Source organism: Pieris rapae, chromosome 19, assembly GCF_905147795.1.
Source record: "Pieris rapae chromosome 19, ilPieRapa1.1, whole genome shotgun sequence".
Taxonomy (NCBI): Eukaryota; Metazoa; Arthropoda; class Insecta; order Lepidoptera; family Pieridae; genus Pieris; species Pieris rapae.
Genome location: NC_059527.1, coordinates 4,697,045 through 4,715,843, shown reverse-complemented (window position 1 = coordinate 4,715,843; position 18,799 = coordinate 4,697,045). Strand labels below are relative to the sequence as shown.

General features: G+C 33.8%; 1 protein-coding gene across 14 annotated transcripts in view; it reads right to left on the bottom strand.

The window, feature by feature from the left end:
* Positions 1-18,799, bottom strand: part of LOC111001652 (protein lap4) — a 75,667-nt gene that overhangs the window by 29,192 nt on the left and 27,676 nt on the right. For 10 of the 14 annotated variants that reach the window (XM_022271625.2, XM_022271629.2, XM_022271632.2 and 7 more), the window contains exons 7-13: positions 18,494-18,663; positions 17,461-17,550; positions 16,674-16,780; positions 11,856-12,008; positions 11,518-11,634; positions 10,442-10,597; positions 8,368-8,440 (exon numbers count right to left, since the gene is read on the bottom strand). In XM_022271625.2, the coding sequence (XP_022127317.2) occupies positions 8,368-8,440; positions 10,442-10,597; positions 11,518-11,634; positions 11,856-12,008; positions 16,674-16,780; positions 17,461-17,550; positions 18,494-18,663 (866 nt within the window). Of the gene's footprint in view, positions 1-5,300; positions 5,819-7,324; positions 7,421-8,367; positions 8,441-8,530; positions 8,726-10,441; positions 10,598-11,517; positions 11,635-11,855; positions 12,009-16,673; positions 16,781-17,460; positions 17,551-18,493; positions 18,664-18,799 lie in introns of those variants that run through there. The other 4 variants (XM_022271628.2, XM_022271626.2, XM_045632367.1 and 1 more) reach the window with 4 other exon arrangements.

The following is an 18,799-nucleotide window of genomic DNA, read 5'->3' as shown; positions in this document are numbered from 1 at the left end:
CACTGGCTCAGCATTATACTGAAGAGCACACGTCCTAGTCATTTTGTCAGATCACGACAGTTAGTCTGTTTCAGTTCAGATCAGTCAAATCTGTTTCAGTTATACCCAATTAACTATTTATTAAAAAACTTATTCAATTATCTTCATAATTTGATAAGGGTCATCGCTTTTTATAATTTATAGAAGTTGTCTATAATAAACTATATAAGTTTCCCACCTTAACATGAAATCGGATAGCAGCTGACTTAATTTAAAGTAATACCATGAACTTCACATTACCTCGAGACAGCTGGTTCAAGGTAATGAAGCAAGTGCCTTAAAATACTACTACGACGCTGGAAAATACGAGATTTCCGTATTATATAAGCTGGAATTTATTATAGAATATCAGGGTACTGTTGCACTTGAATAATTCATTTCACAGGTTCACTTTCAAGATCTTAGTCCGTAGCACCGCAAGCCTTCCTATGATGGATACGGTGTAGCTACCGGCATTCAAGCAATGAGAAACTCTAGGGTAGATTAATTTATATTCAAATGGAATTAGTGAAAGGCATACCGAGATACTATTGATAACATTCCCATGTGAATGATAATCGGATTTATGGCCAAAGATTTATTTATTTAAAGCATTATGATTCCATTCCATTATATAAATCAAATACTTACTTTCCCCCTGATTTATTTAAAATAACTCAGTCTAATTTTAAGTTTTGTCGTCTGTCTCTTATAAATTAAGCTTACACTGCGATAAAAAGAGATGTTTCTGGAAGAGTTTTTTTTTGTGTTAACCCCTTCCAGAACTTTCCATTTGGATCTATTTATTGTATCTATAATTTATTCAACCCCAAAAATTCTAATTATATACGGGCAAAGATTAAATGATAATAATTATAATAAATGTACGGTATAGATAGTAAAACAAAAAAGTATCAAAAATAAATGATTAACCTATACATTACTTTACAGTAAAAAGGAATATTTTTACACTGACAAACTATTTATGAAATAGGTAGTTGGCTACGTAGAAAAATGCGTCTGTGCCTGAATAAGTCAGACTAAGTTGGCCATGTCGTATATACCTGGAACAAATCCAGGAGGTTCAAGGGAAGAACAAATTAAAATTTCCCATACCCGACGAGCATGCATGGCGAATGTCAGGGAAGTTGAAAAGCGAGTTAATATGGTGTGAATATACAAATGAAATAAACACACACACAGTGTGATCTATATCACATGTATCAATCTATAATTGATTTAAATTCAATGCTATTATTGTTAAAAATCTCTATCGTGTAACATTACCGACATATTTTGTTACTGTCTCGATGTCTAGGCATGCGTGACATTTCGTTTTGTTTTCGTTACAACTACTACAATTTCTTTATATTGCGGTGATGATGCTTGAATACACAAAATCAATTCCAATATGAGCCACCGAAATTAGTTCTAACTTAGGAATCACATTAGGCTTTTTGGAATCTGACATATTCGAGTAGAGCGTATCATCTCAACACCGTCTCCCAATTAACTTTGACATTAATATATGGAAAGCTACATTCTGCCTCATAACTGACAAGCCGTCTGTATGGGTGTATTACTTTTTGTAACAACAACCCATTGTTGGCGTGAAACAAAACACAAATATTTTTTGTCACATTTTTCACAACTACAACGAAGAGGTATTTAACTTATAAATTGTCCATAGCTATACACAAAAAGGTTAAATAATAATTAAAAAAATTGGGTAATAAAAGAAATTCGATAGTTTCTAATTGCAATTGTAAGCAAGAAATAATGTGTACGAGCTAATCTCACGAGTTATACTGACCTTTATAAGGCCAAAGCATGAACCTGAGCAAAAACTAAATCAGCTTCACAGAGGGTGGTAGCAGATTACACTATCGATTCACAACCAAATTACTGATCAAGAGTAATAGCAATTTAATAGGACTTTATTGTTTAAAGAACTTTCTCTCATTTAAAAAAAAAGAAATATTTTATTTACCTACATGAAAAACTTAATATTAATATAGCGAGCGAGATACACGTCGCCATTAGCCGTCTCAAGTTTAGTCAACTGTGTTCACTCTAACATGCATCTTTACTGCCTCTTTGAGTTTGTCAAACACACCAATATTGCGAAACTTAGATGGTAATTGATTCAATAATTGCACACCCTCATACCGAATAGACTTCTTCAAATAATAGGTACTACTAGCTATGCTCTACGCAATGACGTATTATTTAAAAGTATTATTGTACGATTATTCCGCATATCTTTTAACTTATAATAATAAATTCCGTTGATTTCCAATATATACAAATCTGAACAGTATACCGTTTAAATTTGTTATGTACATTTTAGTTCTTGTTAATCGTTATCCTAACTCCCTTCTAACCATTGAAAGACATTAATGGGTTCCTCCTGCTTTCCCAAATTTCTCTAACAATGAATTCCTCTGTTCCCTTCTATCTCCTATCCACCTTCTTCCATGGCGTCCCTCCTTCCTCCCCTTGGTCCTTTCTACGCAGTTATCTTTAAAATTTATATGCATCTTGCTATATGCTCCAACTTTCAACTTACGAACTAAAAACGAAATAAAAAGCCCCTTTTATAATAGACGCGAAAACGGCACGCAACTACATACTAAGAACATTTTAAAATCCAAATGCCATGCGATTAAAAGCACGTCATTACGTTCAGCAAAGATCAACGATAGACCATTTGTTATGCCACAGGATGTAACTCGGAAATTTCTGATATTGAATATAGATAAGAATTATTATTGACGTCTAGCACTGAAGTTTGTTTGAATATAATTTCAAAGTGTATGTTGTAAAAAGTTTTATACCATAGCTCCACCTGATACCGTCCTTACATACATCTGTAGCCTCAATATTATAATATTCAACACACTCGCCGGGTATAGGTGCGTTCTTACCATTTGATTACGTAACAAGGTAAACGGGCAACAGGCTCATCTAATGATATGTGATACCGTCGTCCTTAGACACTCACATGGCAAAAGCTGCCTTCAAAAACGCTCAGTTGTGGAAGAGGTGACATTGGAAGCTTGCTCCTTACATCTGTAGCTATACTCTTATAGGTACCTTTGACCTGCCCTTTTCAAGTATCTATTCAGATTTCAGACCCATTCATGGTCTACTACCGTCACCAGTTGTATTCATATTTCCGCTAGTAAATCGTCTACCCCTGAACACCATCAACACTGCTTTCTATCAGATAAGTATTCGTAAGAGCAGTTGTTTTTTTAACGGAAGTATATTAAATTTATGTAATCCAAACAATCGATCTAGATAAGGCTATAAACGGTTAATGTACTTTACATTTATTGCGAACTAGACTCACGACTTCCTCTGAGTTCTGATGAATGTTGAACGAAATGTAGTGGGGACTTGACGCATAGTTCACGATTGTATTTAGAAGGCAACATTGGGCCTGTTGATGTCTAAATTTTCATTTTGGCGCTATTAATCTGGATATTTTGTTTTATATGTTCCACTCGAGTAGTTAAAGTAATTACCTATTTTAAACTTTTCTATATTTGTTTGCAATATTAAAATTACAGCAGCATAATTTACAACGATTAGAAATGAGATTTTTAATATACATATATATTAGGCACTGAGACCTCGTGGCTTCAGTGTGCGACTCCCAGCCGTGAGGTTGTAGGTTCGACTCCCGGTTATACACCGGTAGACTTTCTTTCTATTTCCCTCGAAAGGTAAAGGAAAACACAATGATGAAACCTTGCCATATACCTAAAAACGACGGCATGGGTCAGGCACAGGAGGTTGATCACCTACTTGCCGTGTAGGTTGACAATTATCATGAAACAGATTTATTTATTTAACTCCGCGACTTATTTATTTAAACAACCGTATGCTATCCTTTTTCAAGTTCAAAAACCGAAGTGGGCGGCGATAAAAAATGTAAACCAGTATTGACCTTCGTAAACCGGTAACTCTATGCACATTCCAAATTTGACATTATCGAGGACTATAAAAGAATAACGGTTTTTTATCAATGCTGTATATGCGTCATAGATTAAAGAGCTTTGATTTGATTCCATTCAAATGTTTCCTATAAAGTAAACCACTTTTGGGAATCACAAAGAAAAGGATATGCAATAAAAATAAATCAAAACATATTCCTAATAAGGGCCAACGTTTGATAACCTAGCACGTATATGATAATAAACAACGCACGTCTCACGAGGATAAATAACAATTTAAGGACGCAGAAGACTAGACCTTGTTCTTGGAGTATGTGAGTGGAAACAGTTGAATGTGCAATAGACCATGGAGTAACAAGTTTACACTTCAAATAAACGAGACACTCTTACTTGCTTTGAACGTGAACTCCATCAGGGAACACATAATTCCGCGAACGGCTGACTTTGTCACCGCCATTGTAATTAATACTTGTATGTATCATATAGAAGCTCATGAAGTACTGAGCAGGTTTGCATCTGTTGTGGTTCATTAGAGCGCACCAGTGCCCCGGGGGCCCTGTTTCTATTATTGTCCGTCCCTAGAGGGTTCACGATCGTCCCATATACAATCTCATTATATTACGTCATGTTAAATACATTTAAATAGAAACAAGCTACCCCGTGCAACCTACATCTTTTGCTGTTTAAATTTAATCTAAATTTCCCTAACACTATTTGAACAAGACTAGCTCAGTTTCACCGAGCTGAGAATGCCATTCTCAGCCAAGTCAAAGGCTATCGTATATCTATCCATTCTTATGATTTTACAAATGGCATCTTTATACAAAATAAGATATAGTCAAGCTAAGGTCGATGACAAGATTAGTTTCTATTCAAAGCAGCTTTCTATTGCGAATTTCTCCTTAAAGTTCAAGATATCTATAAACGCTTTCAAACATTTATCCTTCTGAAATTTGTAGGCATAGCAAAACATATAATCGCGAAGACGTCTATCAAATATTCGAATTCAAAATTATTTATTTATTTAGGTAGCACAATGTACACTGTATGAACGTCAATAAAATATAATTCGTCATATTAAATTCTTCTAATTTTACATTTACTGACAGTTCTTAAATAAACGGCGTAGAACGGACAAAAAGAACTGGCTATAAATTAATACATTAGTTAGCACATTTTTGACAATATATCACATAAGGTGTAATTCTTGAACATAATAAATATCTTTAAATGTATATGTATCATCTTAATTGCGATATATAAAAACTACCAATGTTTTTCTATATTGTAGATAAGATTAAAAGCGAAAAGTTAACGTACCGTATCCATATACAATGGGTTGCAATTCACTAATGCGAACCCGCCTTGGTGCTCTTGACGGCAAGGTACTGTAATGACCTGAAACCGCCGCATTATCTTGCATATAATTTCCATGGCGTGGTAAAGTTCCATATATTTGATTGTATGGATGCAATGGCGTCCGAGACAGTGTTAAGTTACCACGGTCTCTCGTGTACTGTACATACGCACTTCTATCAGGGGCGTGTATTGGTCGGTCAAATTGATCCAGAGCTTGAAGGCTTTGCGCAGGATATCCGTTCTGGTTAGGCCGGCGCCGATACTTATCTAGTATATCGAAAGCTCGTTGGTGCGGCACTGTATAACGATCCGTTGCAAATATCTCACCAACCGGTAGATCACTGTTATTACTCAAGTTGCTGCGATTACTTCTAACACTACTCCGAGTACTATTCCTACTCAACGAACCATCACCACGAACACTTAATTTCACCTCTAATCGTTTATCTTTCATCCTGCTGAACAAATTTCGGAACTTTCTAGAGAAGATAGACAAAGATTTATAAGCCGGAAGTGAGAGATGACTACAATGTTCTTTATACGAAATGACTAATGAATGTCGATGTATTAGTTAATGAACACAAGACAGAACACGCCGTACATTGTCCGGTTAATTGAGGTCAAAAGTTTATTTGTAACATCGCAACAAAGGTACTGTCAATACGGACGCCGACAATAAAAGTTTGACAGGAGAAAATTCGTGATGTCGATTCGTGAGAATAAAACATGTCTAGAGAAATGCTAAGGCAGAATAAACAAATCTAAAACATTAATCGCTTCGTGCTCGGATCCTGCAGAAAGTTTTGTTTAAAAAAACACTTTCACGACACAAATCCTCTTATTTATTTGGTATTATTATTCAAATTATTGAAAGAGCATAAAACACGACTCTCTTAAGTAATCATTTCTTGACCACTGTTCGCACTTGCAGCGTTTTATTGTTGAAGTTGATAAGATATTAGTAATAGCATGTGTTGTGCAGCTCTTTACGAGTATTGCATACATTGGTGTAACAAAATATAATTCAATTGTAATGCATTTGTCACATACAACTATTCTAGCAATTCTAAAAAGGCCGGCATCGCACGAGCTAAACAACAAAATAGCTTAAAAGTTTTTGAATAACAATTGTAAGCACATTTGAAGACTTCATAATAATTGATCCTGTTTATGTCTCAATAATTCTGAAGTGAAACTTCTTTAACGGCGTTGGAAAAAAAATTAGAAAAATATAATTAAATTCTGTAATAATTTTAGTAGTAATAAGGTAAAATTAAACAATTGTATTATATTTATACATCTATATATATATAAAAGCGTTTTTTTAAACTTTATCTAATTTAACTTTATTTAAAAAATGTTTGTAAAGTTGCATATAATAGATCATTTTTCGAAAAATAACGTCATAATGAAGTTATATTTCTTACGTAAACGCACAGATTTTTATTGTAAGGAACTGGTTAGTGAATCTGTTGATAGAACAGAGTGAAGTTACGATGAATCACATGATAATATTTACTATACAACAACATATACTTGGCCTTCAGTTAACCGATGTTTCGAGCAAACTGTTTTACATGGCATTATATATTCTATTCATTTACACCTGCACCGCATAAACATGACACCTGACAAAAATTTCTAAACACCACAAGGTTACACCTAATTTATCGATTACCTTTAAAAAGTTTAAACTAACAATACCTAGACTCTCTTTTTTATATAAGTAACTTTAAGTACTTCCTATCCCCCATATCATAACATTGGCATTCGTAGATAAGAACAAATTGTTTCAACAATAATTCTTGTAGTCATCTCTTCAATAACAATCGATTATTTTGATAGCAATTGTGACTATAACTTCCGGTTTAAATGTGTTAGACTATTAATGAGTCATTTCTGTGTTAAATAAACTTTACTTCACTAATACACAAATACAAATATGTTATTAATACGTTAAATCTGATATTGATATGGGCACGAACACTTCACTTAAAATGACCAATCGTACTTTAAAAGACGTCCCAATAAATTCTACAGTTTAACACGCGACTTCCATTGTGTAAACGCGAATAAGGTACAGAGTTTTGTTATACACTGATTATACACAGCTATATCATAGATAATACGATAAGGAACTGATAACGCGCCCTCAAACATTGCGAATGAAAAACATTGCTTCATTTAACACATTTTTACGCAAAATCCCTTCGTTCACTTGTTTTCTATGAGTTCTTAGTACTATAATCGATGTATACAACTTACTATATAACGACTTAAAATATGTTTTCAAGGTTGTTAATCGATTGATATAATACTTCTTATATTAGTATATCAGATGTGTTTAATTTGTTGATAATTCATGACACAGTTTGTACATTTTCAGAGGTTTAGAATCATGACTTTTTATTTTCAATTAATTTTGCTTTGATTTGCTCCAGTTCAAACTATTTGTATTAAAAATTTGACGATTGAAAAGAGTGGCGGCAAGTTTCCTGCCAGTTCTTCTTGCCCGCTGTACGCCATTGACTTGCGAACTGGTAGTAAATGTAAATTTACAATTAATTTTTTTTTGACGTTTATGAGTGTACTTGTTTACGTATATGAATAAAGATATTTTGTTGTTGTTGTTGTAAATAGGTCACTGGGCCTCGACTACAGCAACTGATTTTAAAATAAATTATACAAAGACAATTTCATATTGTGCCATTACAACAAAAGTAATACAACATAACTGAAGTAAAGTACTAGAAATAGGCATTAATTTATTCCCGTAACAAAGGAGTTGTGCTCACGACCGCGTGAAGTGTCGCAAGCCGGGCCAGAAACAATTTATCTTGTAGCATCGTGCACCGATGTCACCATACACTTTCATATCTACGTTGAAATACAATAAACACGATTTTACTTTGCTATTTGTTTTCAATGGGTACTTTTCCAATCGTTCTAATTGCGTTACTACAACGGAGAATATACTATAGCCAAGTGTTATCGCTTGTGGTATCATATAAAACAAAAAACGACTTACCATCAGGAACATCATCGACCGCTTCTTCATCATCTGTTTTGTGTTCTTCCGGCTGCTCTTTCTTCTTGATCGCCTGCAAAAACGCAGCTATTAACATCCATTTGTTTTAAAGCCGTACGTACCGTGCTCGAATCTAAATTGAAATCTTCTATCTTAATCTCACCCGGGCCAGCCATCCACCCGCTGATTTCAAGCACCTCATTTTACCGAGTTCCGATTAAGCTGCATTGGAAAGTCGATGAATCGCGGAGAGAGCATTATTGCGGACGTCGTGCAAGACAGTTGCGAACATCACTGAGGTTTGATGATGTGCTTGAGGGCCCACGCACCAGCCCGTAACAACCGTATTCCAATTACCCACGCTAGTCACAGAAACGATTCCACCGGAAGATATATTGTTTGTTTTAAAATATATGAAATTTACGCGAATACACAACACGAGTAATTGCGGTCGCGTCTCGCAAAATAATCTGTAATACTCATATGCGGTCGCACGATTATTGTTTTGTTCTAAGAGCAAACACAGACAGCTTTTACCCTTTCTTTAACGTTCGTACGATACGATAGTCATCACAAAAGGCGCTTTTCATCTTGGCAGCATAATTAGCAAACTATTTAGAAAACCCACCAATCTACACCAATATTATAAAGAATTGTATATAAGTACGTTTGTAACGAATTGGCTGGTACCTACTGGAACGATTTTTAAAAATCGATCACCATTTCACTGCTGCCTTATCACTGATTAATATAGGCTATGATATAAAAATACACATAAATAATTGTTTAAAAAATAAATATCCTATTACTGCTGGATATTAATGGAAACACTCAGCCCAAAAATATTGAATATACGAAATAAAAATGATTACGTCATCTGCTTCGTGATATTACCATTAAAGATTTTAATGGCATCTGATCATAAAATCGACACCTTAATATACCATAATGATTGGTAGAAAGTTTATTCTCTGAATAGACAAACTTTATCAACAACAATTGGACACACTGGAGCTATAATTTTTTATCTTTAATAACTCCATTATTATTTTACAAACGATGAACCATAAATATAAATTGCACAAGAAACTAAAATTGCGTAACAATCAATATACTTTTGTAACTTTGGTTTTGTTTTGTAAATAAAATATTTTTTTTTGTAATAAGAAATAAAGGTCTTTAAACATTAACTGAGGTTTAAAATTCTTTAAACCTCAGTTAATGTTTGATGTGATAAAATTTTTATGGAATAGAGGGACGCTTATAAGCCGGCCGGGTGTTGAGTTGAGGTAGGACTATGCTCTCTCTATAAACAGATGAAGATCATATCTCCCAGGAAAGACCGGGAGTCAATTCCGAAATTAGTTTGCTAAAGATAATGCAAACTCGCAAACCGTGGAAGAGTTCCTTAATAATACACATTTAATCAACAATTCACTACAATAAAACCACTCAAATAAACAAAATAGTGCAGTGCAAAATTGCGTCGTATAAGGCATGACCTATCTCACCGGAACACGTATTCCAAAAATTGCATTAATCATATTGAATAACATAATATCAGGTTTTATACGTATTCGAATGAGAAAGACAATGACTAGTGTTACTATATCATATTATTGATATGTTACATCATCCAAGGTTATTTGGAGGCAAGTAAAATAAAAGGAAGAAAGCTCAAAAGAAAAAAATGCGGATGGCTAAGAGGTCCATTAATAATAGAATTTGGACTAACCTTGTTGACAAATGTCAATTTTTTTTAAATGATAACTGGAATTAGGCATGGCTTTCATTCGATATAAAAGCCAGGGTATTGTTTTTTTCTATTAATTAGCAGTAAAAATATTCGTTACCACACAATTCGAGACTACGTGGGGATAAGTGTTTTATGTATATCTCTTACATAGATATATTATCATTAGCAAAGATCTCTCGATATATAGAGATCTATAAAAAACTAAAGTAGCTCGTTACTTATGGGGGGGTTTAATGTTTATACGCAAAAGTAAGAGTTCTTAGATACAAAACGAATACAAAAAAATACGAGCGGCTATCTACATGCAAGCTGGGAGACCTGCGCAATAAGTTCCCTGGCTCTTCCAGCGTCCACTTGGCTGATGCGTTTGTTCTTCAAGTGGTGGGGGGTGTCCCGCCGGTGCAACCGACCCCCCACCGGACCGGTGGGACCCCGGTCTGTTACCCCTCGCCAGGCTACGCGTCTGCCTGCCCGCTAAACCAATACCCGGGTTAATAAGCAGTCCATTTCTAAACCAACCACGACCCATACTTTTAAAGAAATGTTGTTAATCATCGTCAAACTTACGAAAAAGATTACTAATCTAGATTAAACTTCAACATTTTACAAAACACTTTTTCGTTTAATTAAATTCATGTTCAATTATTATCTTCAAAATCTCGAGAGGGATTTGACGTTTTCAATAGTCTTATATAAAGAACACCACTTTTAACTTATAATAAGCGTCAGAAAGGGCCGTGGATGGCACATTTATAGAAAATTAATATTTACCACCCACTTAATTTAATAAGATAAAAGTATTACAAAACATTAGCAATTACTTTAAATTACAGTCTAATATACCAAAAGGAAAACAGAATTTTCCCGTAATTGCAAGATGACGAAGATCTATTTATAATAATCTATCTAATTATAAGTTATCTCTTTGAAAGTAAATCTAACCTCAATTGATGTTAATAAGTATCACCTGAACTTTCCCAAGTAAAGTTAGTTAGTGGTCAATATTATGTTAGTTTTACTACTGGGATCTTTTAAGCATTTTTTACTTGAATCTATATGCCTTACTCTCTGAATAAGTCATAACATTAGAATAGTTATTCCTAGTGTATATCATCGTAAAATTTACTACCAAATATGAAAAATCTAAAGTCAACAAGCAAAGAGGTTGCAATGATAAATTTGGAGATGGCTTAGGCCCATAAGAGAGATGACGGTCAATCAAGACGAAGTGTTTTTTTCAAATATGTTAATAAATCATTATTTTACAATATTAAACTCAAAAGTAAGGCATACATTTCTTCGCAACGTGTAATAGACCCTATCATGTTAATATCTTATAAACGGTTAGACAAGCATCTAACATATATAACATAAAATTATTAATAAAGAAATACCTCTAGTTCATCAGATTCGTCGTTGTCGTAATTTTCACCGTCGGTTGATTCCTTGTCATGTGTTTGTGTATCGCTATCATCGTCTTGTGTCTCCTGTGCAGGTTGTACTGGTGGCGGCTACAAATAATCATCAATATAAGATTTACAAGAACCTTCAATATTTCGACAAGGTGATATTATCATCAATATCAAACCAATATATGGTTTTGTGTATGCGAGATTTTAAATACTTTCTACAACTTTGCAATACTTATAAGGCAAGAAGATGAAAAGTCTTCAGCTATGTCTACATCTCCAGTCTTTACCTTAGTCAGAGGGAAGCAATAAAAAGTACATACCTGGATAATTTCCGTGGCTTTAACTGGTTCTGGTGAGATAATTCCATTGGTCGTTGGTGCTTCATTCTGCTGCTCCGGCGTCCTCGTGAACAGTTTAACTGCTTTCGCCTTTAAGTCTCTTGGGTGAGGTGTATTTTGACGGACGAACGGCGTCTAAAAAGAAATAAAAACATGAAATTCATCCGTATCAAAGTTTACGAAAAAGGCTATACTGCTATAAAAATATACATAATTTGAATTTAAGAAATTGTTACGAGAATGGTAAGGTATACGAAAGTGAATACCGACAGAGTGACATACAGTCAAAATCTGTTGTAACGACATCGAAAGAATTACTCATATTTGGTCGTACAAACCGATAGTCGTAAAAGCCGATGACGTTGTTATTAATACCTAATTCAATAGAAATCATTCGGGACCTTTTTCGGGATTTTGGTCAATATAACCGGTATGTTGTTCTCACAGAACATATAAAGGAGGTCTCCTCCTTTATATGTTCTATGGTTGTTCTAAACGATGTCGTTGTAAACATTTTTGACTGTATTTGTATATGCGAATTGGCGATAGGTACTTTCGCTATATAATTAAATTAACAAAATAACCGAGTTGGTTTTAATATAAATAAGATATTATGAGCAGAATAACCTTTGTAATACATGCACATGCTATAATTAAAATTGAAAACCTACAAACTCGAATGAAACAATGAAATCAGGACAAAATACGTCTACTAAGCAAAAATGTATGATTTAAGGATGTATGATATTTTATATTTCATATATAGAAATTCATGGGACGCTAAACTAAATAATTGCGACAATCGTTCCCCATAATAAAATATTATTAATTACTACTATATTGATACTAATCGTATCAGTCTTATACGATTATATTGCTTATTAACAACACAAGCGTTATCGGATCTCGCTTACCACAAAATACATATGACTCGGGCCTTGATACCTTAGTCCGTGACTTATTGCCTAATTTGATATGCTCAAACTCTATTCGATCCTATTAAGTCAAGATTAAACAACCTTTATAACCTAAAGTTACGTATAAATCGCTATTAGCTATTGAAATCATTTGAAAGAGGTAAGGACGAAAAAAATATTATTAACTTATAGTACGTATTAAGGATTATCAAGTTACTAAAATTATTTACCAGAATAACCATATCTTGATTGTGAAATTACCTGTATACCTTATTGTAATAAGAAACGATAATTATTAGCAATAATAAACTCATTTTTTAATCGTATTCGTTACAAATTGTGATGAAACCGAACAGATGTTTACAAAATTACCACCTTCAGTATTTGCGTAATTATGATAACTCAATTGACGTAAAAATTCCTGATAGAAATCGCATCGACGCTTTCGAAATTATATACCTATTGGCAATATTTTGGCCACTATGCCCGGAAAACTCCAAAACAAAAACAAAAAAAATTAAGGCACGCCCAAAACGATGGATCGATCAGGTATCAAAACCTAGGCATTTAAGTCTCTGACGACATTCAGCTGGCTGGAGTCCTGTAGTAAAACAGAAAAACCCAGGAATTCCTAACCAGCAGTCAAGGAATTCTTCTCACGAAAGAATTCAGCAACCAAATGGAACAGTTTACTAAGGCACCTTATGATCGGGATACCATGACCTTTACGACATTAATTGTCGTTTAGTCTATTAAGATCACGCGTTTAACACAGGATATGATATCACACGACAGTTCACCTCGACGCTGTTTGGACGTCTTTGAGCTAAGTGCAGTGCAAATAGTGATAAAGAGCTTTAGATAATTATACATGGAAAATGTTGGAAAGAAATTTTTAGAGCAGTTTCCAGTTATATAAGGACTCGTTTGATGTGTCAAATTCGTAAATGGTTTTATTTTACGATAAATATCGTATGTTTTAACGGAACAATTATAATGGAGCACTAGTAAATTTACAGGTGCAATGGAAATGGGGCATATTGCAAGATGAACAGACAAAAGATAGACCACCGAAGCCAGATGAAGGGGACCGGGAAAGAAACGTGGGAAGACCACAAAATCAATGGGCTGACGACATAAAGGTTTCTGGGGAAAAATAGATGGAGGCAACAAAGAGCAGATTCAAATAAAACGTTCAGGAGGAAGCCCAAAAGGGTTTCATACTGTTGAACACGATGTAATGAGAATAACAATATTTAAGTTATTGTAACTAAAATAGACTAAGTTTATATATAGTAAAACAACTGTATAGTATGTTGTACAGTAGCATAAGTTGACTGTGACACTTATCTGAAAAATAACAGAATGTCAAATGTTTATGGCCTGTAAGTTGTAACCATCAGGGGCGACGTAAGATTTTTCATGATAATATTTTACAACGAATGTTTTTTTATTAATTTCTCACTCTTAGAGTGAAATTTATGACAACGTTTAAAGATAAACTTAAAGTATCTACAGTCCAAGTATTGGTCGTTATTAGAAATTCCGCCATAAACTAACAAATTGCACAATTGACAAAAAAAATGTTTCTGGTACATTAAAGATACGAAATTGTATAACTCAGGTAAGGAATCCCATACAAAGAATATATAACTTAATTTGCTGTCACTCAAAGTCTTATAGATTAACGCCCGAACACAATAATTAATCCATAATCTCAGATTGTTTTCAGACCGTGACAGTCGATCGATCTCCTATATGCATCGCAATAATCAAACTTTACATTCACATTTGATAATCAATATAAACCAAATAAAGTAAATAAAACCGTACAAATAATATTTAAATATACATATCTATGTTTAAAACATTTCAATAAGGTTTTTAATTATTTTAAAAACACAAGATAATAAGGATATTGGCACAGTTGAACTGTCATTTTCATACTAAGGTTTATCCACATACACCGATCCGACCTACCATGGATAACTTGTATCCACAGATGGCTATTACAATCCTCGGATTGGTTATTGGTACACTATTTGGATTAAGATGTATATCTCAGATGTCCAGAAACGGATTGAGATAGGTTAGGTTTGGGGGTAAGTAAAACCTTCACAAGAAAGAACTAGATGAGTGGCGTTTATAAGTAGAGTCTAGTACATAACAAAATCGCATGACAAAAATCTAGAAAGGCATGCTTACAACCTATTTCTAATTCTACAATGTAAAGCGGTACGATTGTTTAATTACAAGTTACGCAATTCTTTATCTTAATCATAAAATCTAGGTAGCGTTCGCAAAATCTAATTCAGGTAACTAAATGCGTGGAGGCGGCGCATACAGGCAGAGTGCATTCACAAAAATATTGTATATTTTCTCAATTTATTAAAGTTTTCGTTGGGATTTATTAAGTACCTACTTCCTTCATACAAATGAATTAGGAAACTGCCAATTAAACTGAACTATCCGAAGCTTGAACACTGATAATTGAACTAAATGTCATAAAATAGGTTTTCTCGTACCTTTACACCGAAAACTCTAATAGCCATTTCTGCCATAGAAAGCTGGCTTGACTGATTTACAGTAAAATTAATTTTGGTATTGGTAGCTTTTACGACGGCTAAACATAATATAATTTTTAGAATAGAAATTGAAGATTACCTATTCATAGATTCAATTGAAGAATGTTTTGTTCCGTTTTTTTTTATAGAAAGTTTGCCCCCTACAAACGGGCAAGGCTCATCTGATGCTAAGTGATACCGCCCATGGAATCAATTCCAGAGGGTTCGCGAGTGCGTTGCCTTTTAAGAATTGGTACGCTCTTTTCTTGAAGGACCCTAAGTCGAATTGGTTATTTAAATTTAACATTAGAGTGGGAAAGACAAAACATCAGATATATATTAAGGCTGATTTCCCATTCGGAGATCACAGTCTTAAAGGATTTGTACATCCGGCGAAATTTTTATATTAATATGAATTCTGTGAATGCACTCAGATAAGTGTATAATAGACGCCGCTAATGTTGAGCGCTGTGGTAGTGTAGGTTCCAACTATGGGTTATTAAGGTTTCATTTGTCTATATGAAATAAATTTCAGCGCTCAAAATCCGCGGCTAACTCTACCTCAGCGAGGTTTGTTATCGAGGAGAGCCTTTGTAGTGAGCTCCTTCGTTGTGTCGTGACTAGCTTGCGTACTACATTTAAAGGCCGCCTTAGGCCTAGCATCTGTGTGCCGAAGAAAGAATCGGTCGCTTCCTCGCTGTCTTCTTGAATGGAAACCTTGAAATCAAATACTCGAGTGTCGCCGTGTACGTTTCACATATACGTACTGGTGCGTACTTTTGTGCAAACTAAATAAATTGTGTTTTTTTTGTTGTTTTTTCCTCATACAATCATGTTTCTTTAATATATATTCTATCGAGATGTTTGTTATGAAAATCATATATAAAAAATAAATTATGTAACATCCACACATCAATTATAGATATTTGTCACAAGCCACATGGTTATAAATTCATTTCATAGCTTAAAATTTAACATATATTTAGTTATATTTTTTATTTGACAAATATATAAATAAATGTAAAATCACAAGGTTTCCTCAACTAGGTTATAAACAAAACATGCAGTTAAAATAAAACATACAATAACATTTCGCATTTTATTAAAACATATTTAACAGAAAATAAAATCTAAAACTATGCGCTATACACGTAATATTTGGTATATTATTCCAACGCTACAACAATAGAACTGAGAGCCGAGTATGCTCTCTGCCTAGAGAATACATTTCCGATCCAACTCCTAACATTCCTATATCGCTTTCTGATTCCAAAACTATAATATGTATGATTAAACACGTTAAAACAACAGATGCTCACCTCTTTCGCTTCTGAGACGTCTTCCGTGAATTTCACAGATATTGTACGCGATGCTTCCTTTTCTTCCCAATCGTCGTCGGAGTCACGATCACGTGAAAACGTTGATTCTGTGCATTTTAAAACAGTTTAATATGGATATCTGCCATAATGTTTGTATTTATTATCGCTTCGATTTTTCACATAATTTAAAGAAATTATCCAATCCGATGAAGAAATATTAAGTTTTTCATTTATGATGAATGATTGGTATGTCTATAACTATTGTACCCTTTTTTCCATATAACCACAGCTTTGCATAAAAAGCATACACAATAACAAAACACAAAACAACATGAATGTTTATTTAAGTAACAAAAGAGTACGCACGTATACGTGTACGCAAGTTTACGTATACACACGTGCAACCACCAACTAATACAAGTATAAAATGATCGTGTATTCAAGCAGCTAGTGAGATCAAAGACCAAAAAAACATCAGCCTGGCAAGTAGTTAACTAGTAGATTTAGAATAGACTATTCTACTAGATTTGTAGACCAATCATAATGAAACGATTATTGCCATCGTGTTATACCTCTCATGGACGTTTTTGATGACTTTACTTTTACATACAAGACAAGGTAAAACTACCCGACATTAACAATTATTCAAAAACCATGTATCTAGTGTATTTGAGTGTCGATTATTAGTGTTAAATGCTTTACTATAAGACGTTTATAATTGGCGAACCTGTCTTAACTTAGAATATATCTGTGCTTCTATAGGTGTTGCCAGGCTGTTAAAACTCACCTCTAATCCTATCAAGCTCCTGCGACTGTGAATTAAATCTGTGTTCCCTGAACCACGTGCCACTGCCGACCTCTGACGTGTGTTCCAACTCTATGTGTCGAATGTGTAGTTAATATTTACACGGCAAACAAAACATAACCACAGTGTCCATACACAAGGGTCAACTTTCTTTCTTTTGTCGTAATGTTTCTATTAATTGACTTAAACTGACTACTGAGAAGTTAATGTTCGAAAAGATTGCATGTAAATTAATTCTTCGTAATTATGCAGAAAATATCAATTAAATTTGAATGATTGACTGTTTTATGTGAATTTCTAAGATATTCCTTTAATACTAGAATTTGGATTGTGTATAGACACTGACGTACGCACAAAAAGGGAAAGCACAAGAAGCAAAAAATATGAAATAAATTTGCGTTAACATTTCATTGTAACGTGTATTAAACAGTAGAAATAAATTCGTGATAAAACTAGGAAATGCAATTTAAACTGATCCTCGCCCTTTTCATATATCCAACACAATGAACCATAGATTAAGAATTAACCAAATACAAATATCCGTACAACTGGTTTATAAGAAGGGCATCAGTCATATTAAACATTAAAAATAAGCAACATAAGCATTGTATTATCATGAAATATATACTAAAAAATATTTAGATAAAAAATCATGATAACTGACAAAGCGAAGCAGCGATATAGAAGCCACTTTTCGTAAATAAATCAACAGATGGCGCTAAATGAAATAGCTTTATATTAAACAGCAATGTCGTACAATCTTCTCCTTGTGGTTTTGTTAATAGAAATTAATAACCCACGAGAAGTTTTTTTGAATTAAAAGTTTAGTAGATTATTGATTTAATGCTGACATACAAATAACAGAAGTAGTATGTATAAGAAGAGTGTAATACGATGCGATTAAATAATACTTCGTAACTTCCATATCACTAATAACACTAATTTTAATATAGAGCCATCTGTTTGTGGAATATTGAAACGGAACTCATTCCCAGAAGTCTTGCAAATAAAATACCTGGTTGTTGTGTGTAACTCAGCTGAGGTAATAGGAAGCATGTGAGGACATTCTCGCCAGTTGTTTCGTCTCTATCTGCTTGGAAGGTTAGCAATGGTTGCGCTTGATTTTCAGACAACCATACTGCTTTTAACTCCAAATTGACCAGGGTATATGGAAGATATTGTAATCTGAAATAATGATAAATAATTAATTTTCGAAATACATTTATTAAATTGTCAAAAGTGTAATTTGTTAAACACATATATTGTCTTAAGAACATTCCAACTATTTGTGTTATGCTTTTAATAACGCTTTACCACACCC